The sequence below is a fragment of the Petaurus breviceps genome, unplaced genomic scaffold, assembly GCF_028583685.1.
Source record: "Petaurus breviceps papuanus isolate PSGF00001 unplaced genomic scaffold, PetGlider_PUasm1.0 88421, whole genome shotgun sequence".
Classification (NCBI taxonomy): Eukaryota; Metazoa; Chordata; class Mammalia; order Diprotodontia; family Petauridae; genus Petaurus; species Petaurus breviceps.
Genome location: NW_027186921.1, coordinates 8,292 through 20,888, shown reverse-complemented (window position 1 = coordinate 20,888; position 12,597 = coordinate 8,292). Strand labels below are relative to the sequence as shown.

The 12,597-nt window shown below is 37.4% G+C and overlaps 1 protein-coding gene across 1 annotated transcript in view; it reads left to right on the top strand.

The window, feature by feature from the left end:
- Positions 1-2,512: 2,512 nt before the first annotated feature.
- LOC138176396 (otogelin-like protein) overlaps positions 2,513-12,597 on the top strand; it is a gene marked incomplete at its 3' end in the record, with an annotated part of 15,821 nt that continues 5,736 nt past the window's right edge. The window contains exons 1-4 of the mRNA XM_069107193.1: positions 2,513-2,579; positions 3,690-3,794; positions 3,901-3,941; positions 8,402-8,465. Of these exons, the coding sequence (XP_068963294.1) occupies positions 2,513-2,579; positions 3,690-3,794; positions 3,901-3,941; positions 8,402-8,465 (277 nt within the window). The remainder of the gene's footprint in view (positions 2,580-3,689; positions 3,795-3,900; positions 3,942-8,401; positions 8,466-12,597) is intronic.

Here is a 12,597-nt window from a genome sequence, read left to right as displayed (position 1 = left end):
CTAAATAGGGTATCTCACCCTCCAGGAGAGTAGGGGGGGGAAGCGGATAAGAGGGGGGATGATGGAAGGGAGGGCAGGCTGGGGCAGAGGGAGGTGGGATAGCAGGGAGGGAAATATAGTCAGTCTTTTACAATATATCTACTATGTTATTGTTTTCCATTAGCCACACATGTACAACCTATACTGAACTGCTTATCTTCCCAGTAAGGGTGGGAGACAAGGGAGGAAGGGAATGAATCTGGAATTAAAAGTTTTTAAATCAAATATTCAAATATATACACACACATACACACACACACACACACACACATATATATATATATATCTATATACCATTATTAATACCATCTTACATGTAATTGGGAAATAAGATATACAGGCACTGAGGCATAGAGATCCACTGGAAAAGTCGAAAGGGGTATGGGAGAAAATATGGGAGAGAGCATTTTGGAGGAGGGGATATCCTGTGGGACTGCTATTTGGGGCGGTGGGTAGGGGAAAAACGGGGAGAAAATTTGTAACTCAAAATCTGGTGGAAACGAATGGTGTAAATCAGAAGTTAATAAAGCCTTAAAAAAATAAAACACTGCAAATTGGCAAAGATGACAAGATGAGAATCGTCATTTTAGATGGGTTATGGGGAAATAATCACAGCAGTGCATTGATGGTGGAGCTGTAAATCAATATCCATTTTGTAAAACAATTTGGAATTATAGAGATTAAGGGACCAAGTTATCTATATCTTTTGACCCAGAGATTCCATTTCTAAGTTATATCCCAAGGAGGCCATTGATAAGAAGAAAATCCCCAAATACACCAAAGTACTTATAGCAACAGTTTTTTGTGATATCAAGGAATTGAAAAAAAAAAAAACGGTGTCCATTGACTGGGGAATGTCTAAACAAATTGTGGCACATCGATATAAGAAAATATTATTGTGCTGTAAAAAATGATAAATATGATTAATAGAGAAGCATGTATATACCTTAATGTAAAGTAAGCAAGAAGACAATATGCACAACAGCTACACCAATGTGAACAGAAAAATGAATGTTGCTAAATTATATTAGAAGACACTCCATGCCTCCACTGTGTGGAAATGGGATGTTCACAAGTGTTGTACAATACATGTATTTTTGGACTTTTTCAATGTATTGATCAGTTATGGTGATTTTTTTTACCTCTTCTTTGTCTTTCATCTTTAAAAAATATTCTGGGATGTTTCTCTGGGAGTGGGAGGGAGAGCAAAATAGATACTGAGGAAAATTGTGATGAGGACATCAAAGATTATTTAAAAAGAAAAGTGTAATACAATATGTACAGTGTGGGAAGCTAATAATACTTAATATGAAATAAGCATTAATATATTAAATATTATTAAGTGATAGATAGACCACTTAAAGACCACTTATGTATTTATAAATAAACCTTATATTTTATGAAGTTCAAATAGAAACCTTTCTAGGACAAGTCCAATATGTTTGACGTTCAGTGGATTCTGAATGATTGCTTTTTTATAATTGAATATCAGTGTCTTCATATAAGTCTATCTTCCGTAGGTTCACTGAAAGCATCTTTGGCACAATTCCATTAGGAGACAGGATGAAAAATATGTCATCCTATTCCCACATGGCTTTAAATTCTACTTTGTGTATTTTGAAAACTTTTCATGCCACATAGCTTGGAAATGTGTGTTTGGCTTTCTCTTACAAACATTGTTCTTAAGTTTTCATAGAACAGTGTTTGTCCCAGTGATTGTGGGCAGCAGTTTTCTCCTTCATAATGTTCTGATTAGGCAGGTGTGTTGGCTCATGCCTGTAATGCCTGTTAGTGAGGAGGCTGGAAGATGCTTTGAGCTTGGGTGATCTGAGTTGCAGTGAGTCTGCACCAAGCTCCAAATTAATATGGTGATTTAATGGTGCCTAAGGGAGAGCAAACCAGCCCACTCTGGAAAGTGGAGCTGCTCAAAATTCCTCTGCTGATTAAGTGCTGGTCTTAGACCCTTGATTGTGTCCTGCAGCTCTGGCCTACATGAAATAAAGACCCAATCTTGAAAAAAAAATTGGCTGTAGTACAGTTTATTCATAGAATGCTAAAGAATATTTGGGGGGTTGTATTAATGACATGGGGATTTGTTATCTGCTAATTTATAAAGACCAGCTAGTGTCTGGCTATGTAAACAACCAAACACCAAAATACATTACCTGGTAAAAACTTCAGTTGCTTTTATTTTTCCTTAAGCAAATTTTGTGAATCTTCTTTTGAGCATATTTTTTCAATAAAGTTGTGAAATAATCATCAAAAATTTAAAGAAGCATTTATTATGCACTTATTGTATGCCAAGGCCTTTGCTAGGTGCTAGTGACATAAGTACAAAGATTGAGACGATTCTGACATGCCAGAAGTTTACATTCTAATAATTTAGAGTATCTTTAGTGCAGACGTTATCTTTAGTGGTTTTTGGTCTTTGCCTGCAGTTTGTGAACCCTGCACTGAGCTTATTCCACTGTGCATGGAGGGAGAATTTCTCACTGGGGATCTCAATACTACACATCATTGTTGTCCTCAGTATTACTGTGGTAAGTCCATTTTAACTAAAAGATTACTATGTGTTTAGAATTGGCTGTTGATTGAGACAACTTGAATACTGAAAGAGAATAAAATTAGATGTTTGCTGTGAGACCAGTGCTATAATCCACACCTGATTTCTCCAGACACAGGTTAACTACATTTTTTGGGGTGTATCTAAGCTTGGACTGTGACTCTGCTACCCAAAGTGGGTCCTCAATTCTCAGGAGAACTGGCTTTACTCTTTCCAGTGAGGGTCTCCTATCTAGCTGAGTTCACAAACCTTTCTTTTCCCATCTCCCTCACCTGTTGCCAATATTTCCCACAGAAGCCTCATAAATTCCATCTGGCATAAATGTTAGAGCTGCCGTATGTAGCAGCAAGCACCCCAAGCGTCCTCAGGGTTTGCTGCCAACACAGGTTCTTGGATCTGCTTTGATAAAGGAAAGCAACTCAAAATGGGTTAATAAGCTTACTTTAATCAGTCAGACATATATCGTTTACCTTGTTCAGGGGAAAAAGGTCAGCACCCCGAACTTCAAAGCATACAGGCAGAATTATCAAGACAGAAACAGATCAAGTAGACAGATTTCCAAACTGTCCAACCATTACATCCATACCCAGTCAACATCTGGGTTTCCACATCTGGGTTTTTCAAAGCCGAGGGACTCTCAACAACGGCTTCCCAGAATTCAGATCAAATCACAGAACACTTCTCAAAGTGAGTCCCAAAACAAAGCTACACATCGGGGCTTATTTAGCCTTCTCCTGGCTCAGAGAATGTAACAACCTTATTGACCCACTGGCCAATCAAAAAGTTTCTACTGAAAAACAAGCCTCCCTCCCCAGGCTTCTGGTGCATTTTAGCCTAGGGGCAGGGAAGATCTTCCAAATTTGCATTCCCATTACACCATACTATCTATGAATTATTTAATTTGTTCCCACTGAGAAGGATTGTAGTGTCTGAAAAATATTGTCAGTAGTCTAGTTTTGGTTTAATGTTCACGGAATAAGGGCCGTTTTCATCAGGGAAGATCACTGAGAGTTGACTGCAGAAGGAACAATCCATCTATGGATAGAATTCATCTTGATGCATGTTGTTGTTTTTGCTTTTCTTTTAGTCTGTGAGGAGAATCTTTGTTCCCCACCTCTACTTAACTGCCCTGAGGACAGGAAACTTGTGAAAGAAAACATATCAGGACAATGCTGTCCAGAGTGGCGTTGTGGTAAATTCATCTTGATCTTTGGATGCTCTCATGTACCAATATGTTAATTCATTTCCCATTAATTTATTTGGATTGATATTAACATCTTGGTTTTCCCCCTCTTAAGAATGTAGCTGTGAAAAGATTGTGATGCCAACTTGTAATGTGGTAAGGACACTTATTTTGGATTGGATTATATAAAAAGTTAAGATAGTTTGTTCTTCCTATTTTTTTTCTTGAATTCTTCTGAAAGGCAGATGATATAGGGTCAATTTGTGTTCTAACACCAGAAACTAAATGGGATGAATAATAGCTAATATTCATGTAGAGCTTTAAGGATACACATGCTTTATATACTTATATTACTTGATCTTCATAGCAGCCCTGGGAGAAGATGCCATTATTTTCTCCATTTTGTGGAAAAGGAAACTGAGGCTCAGAGGTTGAGGAGCTCCCACTGTCACCCAGTTCCTAAGTGTCTGTGGTAGGATTTGAACCAGGCCTTCCAGACTCCTAATCCAACACTCTGCTGTGCCACCTTGACTCTATCACGCCACTTTCTTTTATATCATTTAAAGTTCAGTTGGTATATTTATAATGTTTTTAGAAAAGGAAAAGAAAAATACATCATTGATTTCAAAGATAACTAAAACTATTAGCCTTAATAATTCATCTAGATTAAGCTATGACTGTGAAAACATAAATGTCTTCATAGGCAAAGGAAACATTTTAAAGAGGCCTTGGAGATTCTCAAGTGTAGAGACCCTTAAATGAATATTCATAGTTGATGCAGGGATAAAAATGTGTAGAATGAGTTAGGAATATTTAGAGCTTTTTGCAAGTCATTTTTGAAAATATTAGGGATGGGACAGCTAGATGGTGCGGTGAATAGAGCACTGGTCCTGGAGTCAGGAGGATCTGAGTTCAAATCCAGCCTCAGACCCTTGATGCTTAACTAGCTGTATGATCTTGGGCAACTCAACCCCAATTAGCTTGCCTTCCCCCCTCCAAAAAAATATTAGAGATAGAGATTGGATTTGTGCTTCCATTGGTACAGGGAGCTCTCAGGTAAAGGAAACTCCCACTCTAAATAACAGTTGTAGAGAGTTGCCTGGCACTTAGAGATTAAGTGCCATGCCCAGGGTCACATAGCAAGTATGTGCCAGAGTTGGGACTTCAGTCCAAAGCCAGATCTTCCTGGCTTTGAAGTTATCTCTGTCTGCTATCTCAGTGGTGCAAACTTAGAAAAGGGGCCATTAAACTTTACCTAAGGATTTCTGTGGGCTCCACATTGACATAGAAAACCACTTGTTAACATTATTTATGTTCTACTGTTTTTTAATTTATTCCACTAAAGATTTCACAATTATATTTTAATTAGATTATTGTGGGCTGTGTACAGCCTGTGTGCTGTGTGATTGATGCCTCTACACTTTGCTAAGCAACATTTTAAGAGATTAAAATTTAAAAAAAATTATAAAACTAATATTGCTTTTAGGGGTTATTCTAAGTGAATCCATGATTCCTGATGAGTTCTTTAAATAGTTATGGTATTTACAACTGAAAGTGGACATAGTCCAATCCTCTCATGTGACATATGGGGAAACTTTGGTACACAGAAGTCAGTTGTTTTAACAAGTCAATAAGTGTGAGGGCTGTGATTTGAACTCATGTCCTGACTCCATATCCAGTATTCTTCACAATATACCAAATCTTTAAAAGTTAGCCTTTGTTTGTTATTGTTTGGTTGTTTTCAGTTGTGTTTGACTCTTCATGACCCCATTTGGGGTTTTCTTGGCAAAGGTACTGGAGTGATTTGCTATTTTTTTCTCCAGCTCATTTTGCAGATGAGGAAACTGAGGAAAACAGGGTTAAGTGACTTTCTCAGTGTTACACAGCTAGTAAGTGTCTGAGACCAGGTTTAAACTCAGGAAGAGGAGTCTAATTTCAGGCCTGGCACTCTAACTACTGCACCATCTAGAGGCCCCAGCCTTCTTATAACATTGGAGGAAGGAATATATCCCTGAACTTTCAGATTAATAATATTTCTAATGGAGAAATTTTATTTAATTCCCTGACTTTCACATAATTATAACTGGCTGAGCTCCATTTCCAAGAATGTTAAGCACTTTTGGCATCAATGTTATCTCATTTTTTGGACAGTGTAGCTTCACTTAGTAAGTCACTAGAATACTAAGTTCTATGAAAACACGGACCATGTAGCTAACTTAATATTTTTTTCCCATTGTACATAGTAGGCATTAAATGATGACTTTTTGCTTCCTTTGGTGTTGTGTACATAATGCACTTAGTGTTGAATGAACACATGTAGTATTATGTATATATTAGACTACTAATATTGAGTGAACACTGAATTAAGCAAACTCATTCTTTAGTTATACACACTGCCTTACATTGGTATAATTTGTTTAACTTTTGCAAAGTGCTTTGAACTGGCCTATTTAATTGAATTATCTCATATGGATAACCTCCAAAAAGTCCTACTTGGATGCTTTTTAATGAGTTGGAAGAGAGTCTCAATTCTTAAAGATAGCCTCATAGGGAGCATTCTCTGATGGGTCCATGTTGGAAAAGCTTTACATCTATCAGAGGATGTCTGCTTTCTGAGATTGTTGTCACCAACAGGCTACCCACATGCAGATGAATTGTTGGGTCACAGCAGTCCCTGAAACAAAGGAAAATGCAAATAAATCCACTGTCCTGTGAGATTTCTTTCATTCTCTATGGTGGTAGGGATAGAATAGCAGAAAAGTGCCAGATGGTGCTAAGAATTACTCAGTTTTTGGAGTATCTGAATGAACACTAACTACTGGCCTCCTAAATGTGAGCCCTGCTCAGCGAATGCCTATGAAGTCCACATGTTTCTGGATGATCTGTATTGTTTCACTCTTGGTCTTATTGCTATAAGTGAAACAAGAAGATAGGAAGGTACAGTTTGTTGGAGGGAGGGTTCACAGATTTTCCTTGCAAGTCAAATAAAGGAGTTTACAAAGGGACTTTTTAACGTATCTAAAGGTAATAAGAAAAAAAATTTCATGGGCATTTGGTCATCTTGTATTAGATGTGGTAAGCATTTGCAAAAAAAAAAAGATAACTATAGCTCTCTGAAGCTTGGTCAGTGGAAAATAATGGGCAGCTCAGACAAGAGAGGTCTTCTCAGATGAATCAACTCAAGGGGTCCTCAGCAGTTGGCCTTGTTGAATGAATCTCCTTGTCCTGCTATAGCTGAGAGTTTTGAGGATGTAGCTGGGTATTTCACCAGGGAGGAATGGAAGCATCATGGCAGAGATACTCAGAAGGAGATCCTAATGCAGTGCCTCTTAAACTGTGGGTCTCGACTCCCCAAATTTGGCAACACTAAATGGTTTCTGAATGTGCAATGACCAAAAATCAAATTTATAAAAATCAAATGTGTAATGAAACCGAAGTGTTTCTGGCAGCGCTTGCCTATATTGTGTCACACAACTTCACTGCAACCTTGGTTCTCAACACATAGCATGTGTGCTTTGCACCAGGCATACCATCAAGTCACACCATGCCATGCCACACCAACAGATGCTGCTGAAACACAAAAAGGTGTTGCGAGTAGAAAAAAAGTTTAAGAAGCCCTGCTCTATAGGATGCAATGCTAGAGAATTAAGAAAACCAGGTTCGATTTGTATTTCTAATCCTCAGACTAGATATAGTTTCCCATCTGTAGCAATTGGACAAATCATGGGATGCTGATATTAAGCTATAGTATATGCCCTTATGGAACTTATAATCTACTGATGGGATTTAGCATATGTAGAAATAAATCCAATACAAAGTAGAATATAAAGAAGGAATACACAATTAGAATGCTACATGAGCAAGAAAGCATCTTGAAGTAGAAAGAGTACTGGACCTGGAGTCAAGGGAATCTCAGCTGTGTCACATATTAGCTGTATGACCTTGGGTAGATCACTCAACCTCTTTTCCCCCAGGTTCCTCATCTCTCACATTGAGATGATAATACTTACAGTATGTTCTTTTCAGGGTTGTTGTAAATAGAGTTTCATAAACCCTAAAATTCCATATAACTGTGATTATAGACCTGAGTTAAAATCACATCTCAGAAAACTACTACTTGTATGATCCTGGGCAAATCAATTAACTTCTCAGCCTCAGTTTCCTCATCTGTAAACAAAGGATAATAATAGCACCTTTATCCCAGGTCTGTTGGGAGGATAAAATTAGATAATATATTTAAAGCACTTTGCAAATCTTAAAGCACCATGTCAATACTAGCTACTATTTTTATGTGAGATCTAAAGTCTTGGAAAGGAAATGAATGTGTAAGAGATGAGAGGATTTGAGTCATGAGGGGTAGCTTTATAGAGAAAAAATGAGCCTAGTGGTATAAAAGAATTTGGGGCACTTCCAAATATGCTCTTCTGGGTAATATTAATATAAGCATCTCACTCTGTATTTTACAAAACAGTTTCCCTATAATAATCTTTTGGAATGTAAGTATTCTTATATCTGTTTTACTGATGAGAAAACTTAGGCTCAGAGAATGTGATTTTGTAAGTTGTGTCTTTGAAAAGTGTTGTCTAACCCTATTGATATTCTCTCTCTCTTAACAGGGAGAACTCGCTCTAATAGACCAGTCCTTTCAAAGTGATTGTGGATGCCAGAAGTATCTCTGTGGTAACTTTTCTTGTTACATTCCCACCCCCCCCCCATAATGATGAATAAGTGATATACAAAGGGTACTACTACAACAGTTAGGAAGTATCTAAAATTATTTTTACTTGTGCACGACAGGTTCCTTTTTAAATCAGCTGGTTATTTTAGAATGTAAATAACACGAAAGAAGTAGTCAGCTTGCCTTTTAATTTAATATTTTATTTTTCCCAATTAAATGTAAAAACAATTTTAACATTCTTTTGTCCTCCAAATTTTTGAGTTCCAAATTCTCTTCCTTCCTCCCCTTCCCCCATTAAGAAGGCAAATGTTTGACATAGGTTATATATGTGTAGTCATGCAAAACACATTTCCATGTAAGTCATTCTGTTGAAGAAAACACAGACAAAAAACTGAGAAAAATAAAGAAAAAGTATCTTTGATCTGCATACATTGCCTTTTTAAAAAACATAAAAATGATTGAGGTCATTTTGTTTCACTAGTTCTGAAATCCTTCATTAATCCTGCTGTCATTTGATCTCACCTTAATTTCTATATCCTATGAATGCTCAGTTTCCAGTACTTTTAAAAATATTAATCTTTAGTATTTAGCACAAAGACCCAAGAATTAGTGATCTGACAAATGTGTATTGGAGCGGAGCAACACAGTTTGTCTGTGTAAATTGGCCATCAGGTTGTACAGTGGATAGAGTGCCAGACTTGGAGTCAGCAAGTTCTGAGTTTCAATTTGACCTCAGGCACTTAACTCTGTGTGACCTTGGGCAATGCATTTATCTTCTCTCAGCTTCACTTTCCTCATATGTAAAATGGGAATGATATCTACAATGGCACCTATAGCCTCACTACGGCACCAGGCTCCAGGGTTACTGGGAGAATCCAGTAAAGGATGAAATGACAATATAATCATGATGTACCATGATGAATGAAAAGCCCAAGAGATAGAGTTTCTGTGTAGTTAATAATCAATTTCTTAATTAGGTTAGCAAATAATAAATTGATAGTCAGTGGTCTCAGTAACCACAGATAAAACCATACAGAGCCCTGAATGCTTAAATACCTTTGAAAAAGGAGGTACCCCTGACAGGTGAAAATCAACCCTGATTGGTGAACAATTAGTGAAGAGATGGTCCAAAAGTCTTCAGCTCTTCCTGCTGAGAACTCGACTTGAGCGTGAAACTCAGCTGCCTCCAGCAAAGAGGCCAAAGGAATACATCTTTACCCAATCACTGTGGTTGTTCTTCTCCTTCACTAACTGGGCACCCCTAGACTATGATAGGGAATTGCAGGGCATAGACTTACTTCCTAAGGGCAAGAATTCACTTAGATTGTGTTTATAAGGTGTTCTTGGGTGGGATCCCGCCCAAGATCACAAAGCATGTACCTAGAGGATTTGGGCAACCTCATCCATCTATCAACCTTGTCCTTCAGAGACTGACTGAATGACCTGTAAGGGCTGGTTCCAGAATGAGGAAACAGAAAGAAAAGACCTCAATCCTAATATAAAATTGGTTTTTAATATAATGGAAAAATAATCATTTCTGTCAGTTCCAAAAGTCTTAGTGCTATTTAAAGTTTAAAAAATGACCCTAAGTCTTTTGGGGACACCCTGAATAAAGAGTTTTATATGGTCCTTAAAACCCTATACAAAACTTTATTATACTGTCTAGTTGTAGTGCTGAGATATGTATATGTGAAGTTAATGTGATATTATATGTCACAGCTTTCAAACCAGTTCAGATGTAGTGAAAAATGTATTCTTAAAACCCCTCCAAAGACTAGGATGGAATTTTGTTGTTATTATTGAGTCATTTTAGACTTATCTTACTTTCTGTGACCCCATTTGGGGGTTTTCTTGGTGAAGGTACTGAAGAGGTTTGCTATTTCCTTCTCCAACTCATTTTACAGATGAGGAAACTTGAGGCTAACAGGATTAAGTGACTTGCCCAGGGTCACACAGCTAGTAAATGTCCGAGGTCCGATTTGAACTCATGAATAGAAGTGTTCCTGACTTTAGGTCAGATACTCTATCCACTCTGCCACCTAGCTGAAGATGACATTGCCTATATAATTATGTAATTACATAAATTCTATAAATGCAAATATGTAATGTGGAAGAAATCATCAGGCACATGTTATTAGGGAAGGTTAGAAGACTGGTAATATGTAAATAATAATTAATAACGACATTGCATTGGAGGAGTAAAGAGTTCAAGTTCCTCCTTTGATATAGAGACTTACATCAGGGGAGTCAGTTAATCTCTCATTGCTCCAGGGAACTCCACTATACAAAACAGAGAAGATGCTCATCTCCTTCAGTAATGGGAAGTCTCCTGGTCAAGAGTTTCCTATAATAATGAAATTATAGGTCCAGTACAAAAACAAATCTGTGAGTAGTTGCAGCTTATACTGATGAAAAATGGTGGGAAGAAACTATATGCCAAAAGATCAACTATGGGCATCTATAGGTCACTCCTGAGGTGCACGGGGCCTGGACCAGCATGATGGTGGTAGAGTAAATACATGGGATGAATGAGAGAGAGAGTGACAAGGAAGGATTAATAGGACTTCTTGACTGATATTATCAGCAAATACTTTTTAGTGGGTAACACTGTATTTTAGTGAAAAAGTTATCAAGATGTCTAAATGTAGAATTCTTTTTTTCTGGTATCACTGTTCTCTGAAAATCTTGGGAATCTTCACCCTCAGCTATGAAGATAGGGTTCAACTATCTTAAAAGTCACAGCTACATTACAGTAATACAAACTCCTAAATACATTTTTCTTGCCTTTTATTTTTGTAGGGTGGAAGACAGGGCAATTGGGGTTAAGTGACTTGTCCAATGTCACATAGTTAGTACGTGTAAAGTGTCTAAGCGTAGATTTGAACTCAGGTCCTCGACTCCAGGACTGGTGCTCTATTCATTGCACCACCTAGCTGCCCCAAATACATTTTTAAAAAATTAGTGTTGAGAGGCAATGTGGCTTAATGGATAGAGACTTGGAATCCAGGAAGATCTGGGTTCAGATTCTGCCTCTGATGCCGATGGACTCTGTCATTTAACCTCTCACTGCTGTAGGGCTATGCACCTCTCTAAGACTTTAAATTGCAGAAAAAGTGCCAACATGGATTAGTAGAAGGAGTTACTTCAAAGAAATCTCCAGTCCCAATGAAATCAATAAAGCCCAGACCTTATTATCATCCCATCAATGATGTTTTTGTTTTTACATAACTATTGTTTCTCAGTACATTTCTTCTTCTCTTCCCACCCAGAAAGCCATCTGTCTCTTGTAACAAGAATTTTTTTTTAAAGGCAGGGGAAAAGGCAATCCAATGACACTGGCCAACATAACAACCCATTTTCTTAACACGTTTTAAAGAATAGATATTCTGTAAGAATAACAGTCTAGCAAAATTCAAATATAGTCATCACCAGGTGAGCAGCAGGATGATAATCTTTTGATCCACAAGAACTCTTAGGACATTAATTAAGTTAGAGATGGTTGTGATCTGTGTCATTGGAGGGCATATCTCTACCAATAAGAATGTAGGGTCTAAGAATTATTAAATTGCTAAATTCTTCACTTTTTTGAAAATAATCAGGTTAAGGATTCAAAATAATATAACAGTAACAAATTTCCTTGGTTATAGGCAGCTTATGATAGAGCACAGAGAGCTGGCCTTGAAGCTAGAAAGTCAGGGATCTCCTTACTAAGTAACCCTGGGCAAGTCACTTACCTTTTCAAAGTTCTAGGCATCTCTCTTTTTTTTCTGCCTTTTTTTGGAGGGCAATTGAAGTTAAGTAATTTGTCCAAGGTTGCATGGCTAGTTTTTTTGTGTGGGTATTGTGTCTGAGGCCGGAACTGAACTCTGGTCTTCCTGACTCCGGGGCCAGCACTTTACTCACTGTGCCACCTAGCCGCCCCCTCTAGCCATCTCTTTAAGTCTTTCAGATGCATAGCATGTATTGAATTCATGTTGGTAGTGAATTCCCTTTGCCAATGAAATCATAAGTCCAATGTACTTCAATAATTTTTTTCTTTAATGAAAAATTTAATATAGCCTTTTTCTGTTAAAATTGATTTTTTCTTTTTCTTTCTTTCTTTCTTTCTTTCTTTCTTTCTTTCTTTCTTTCTTT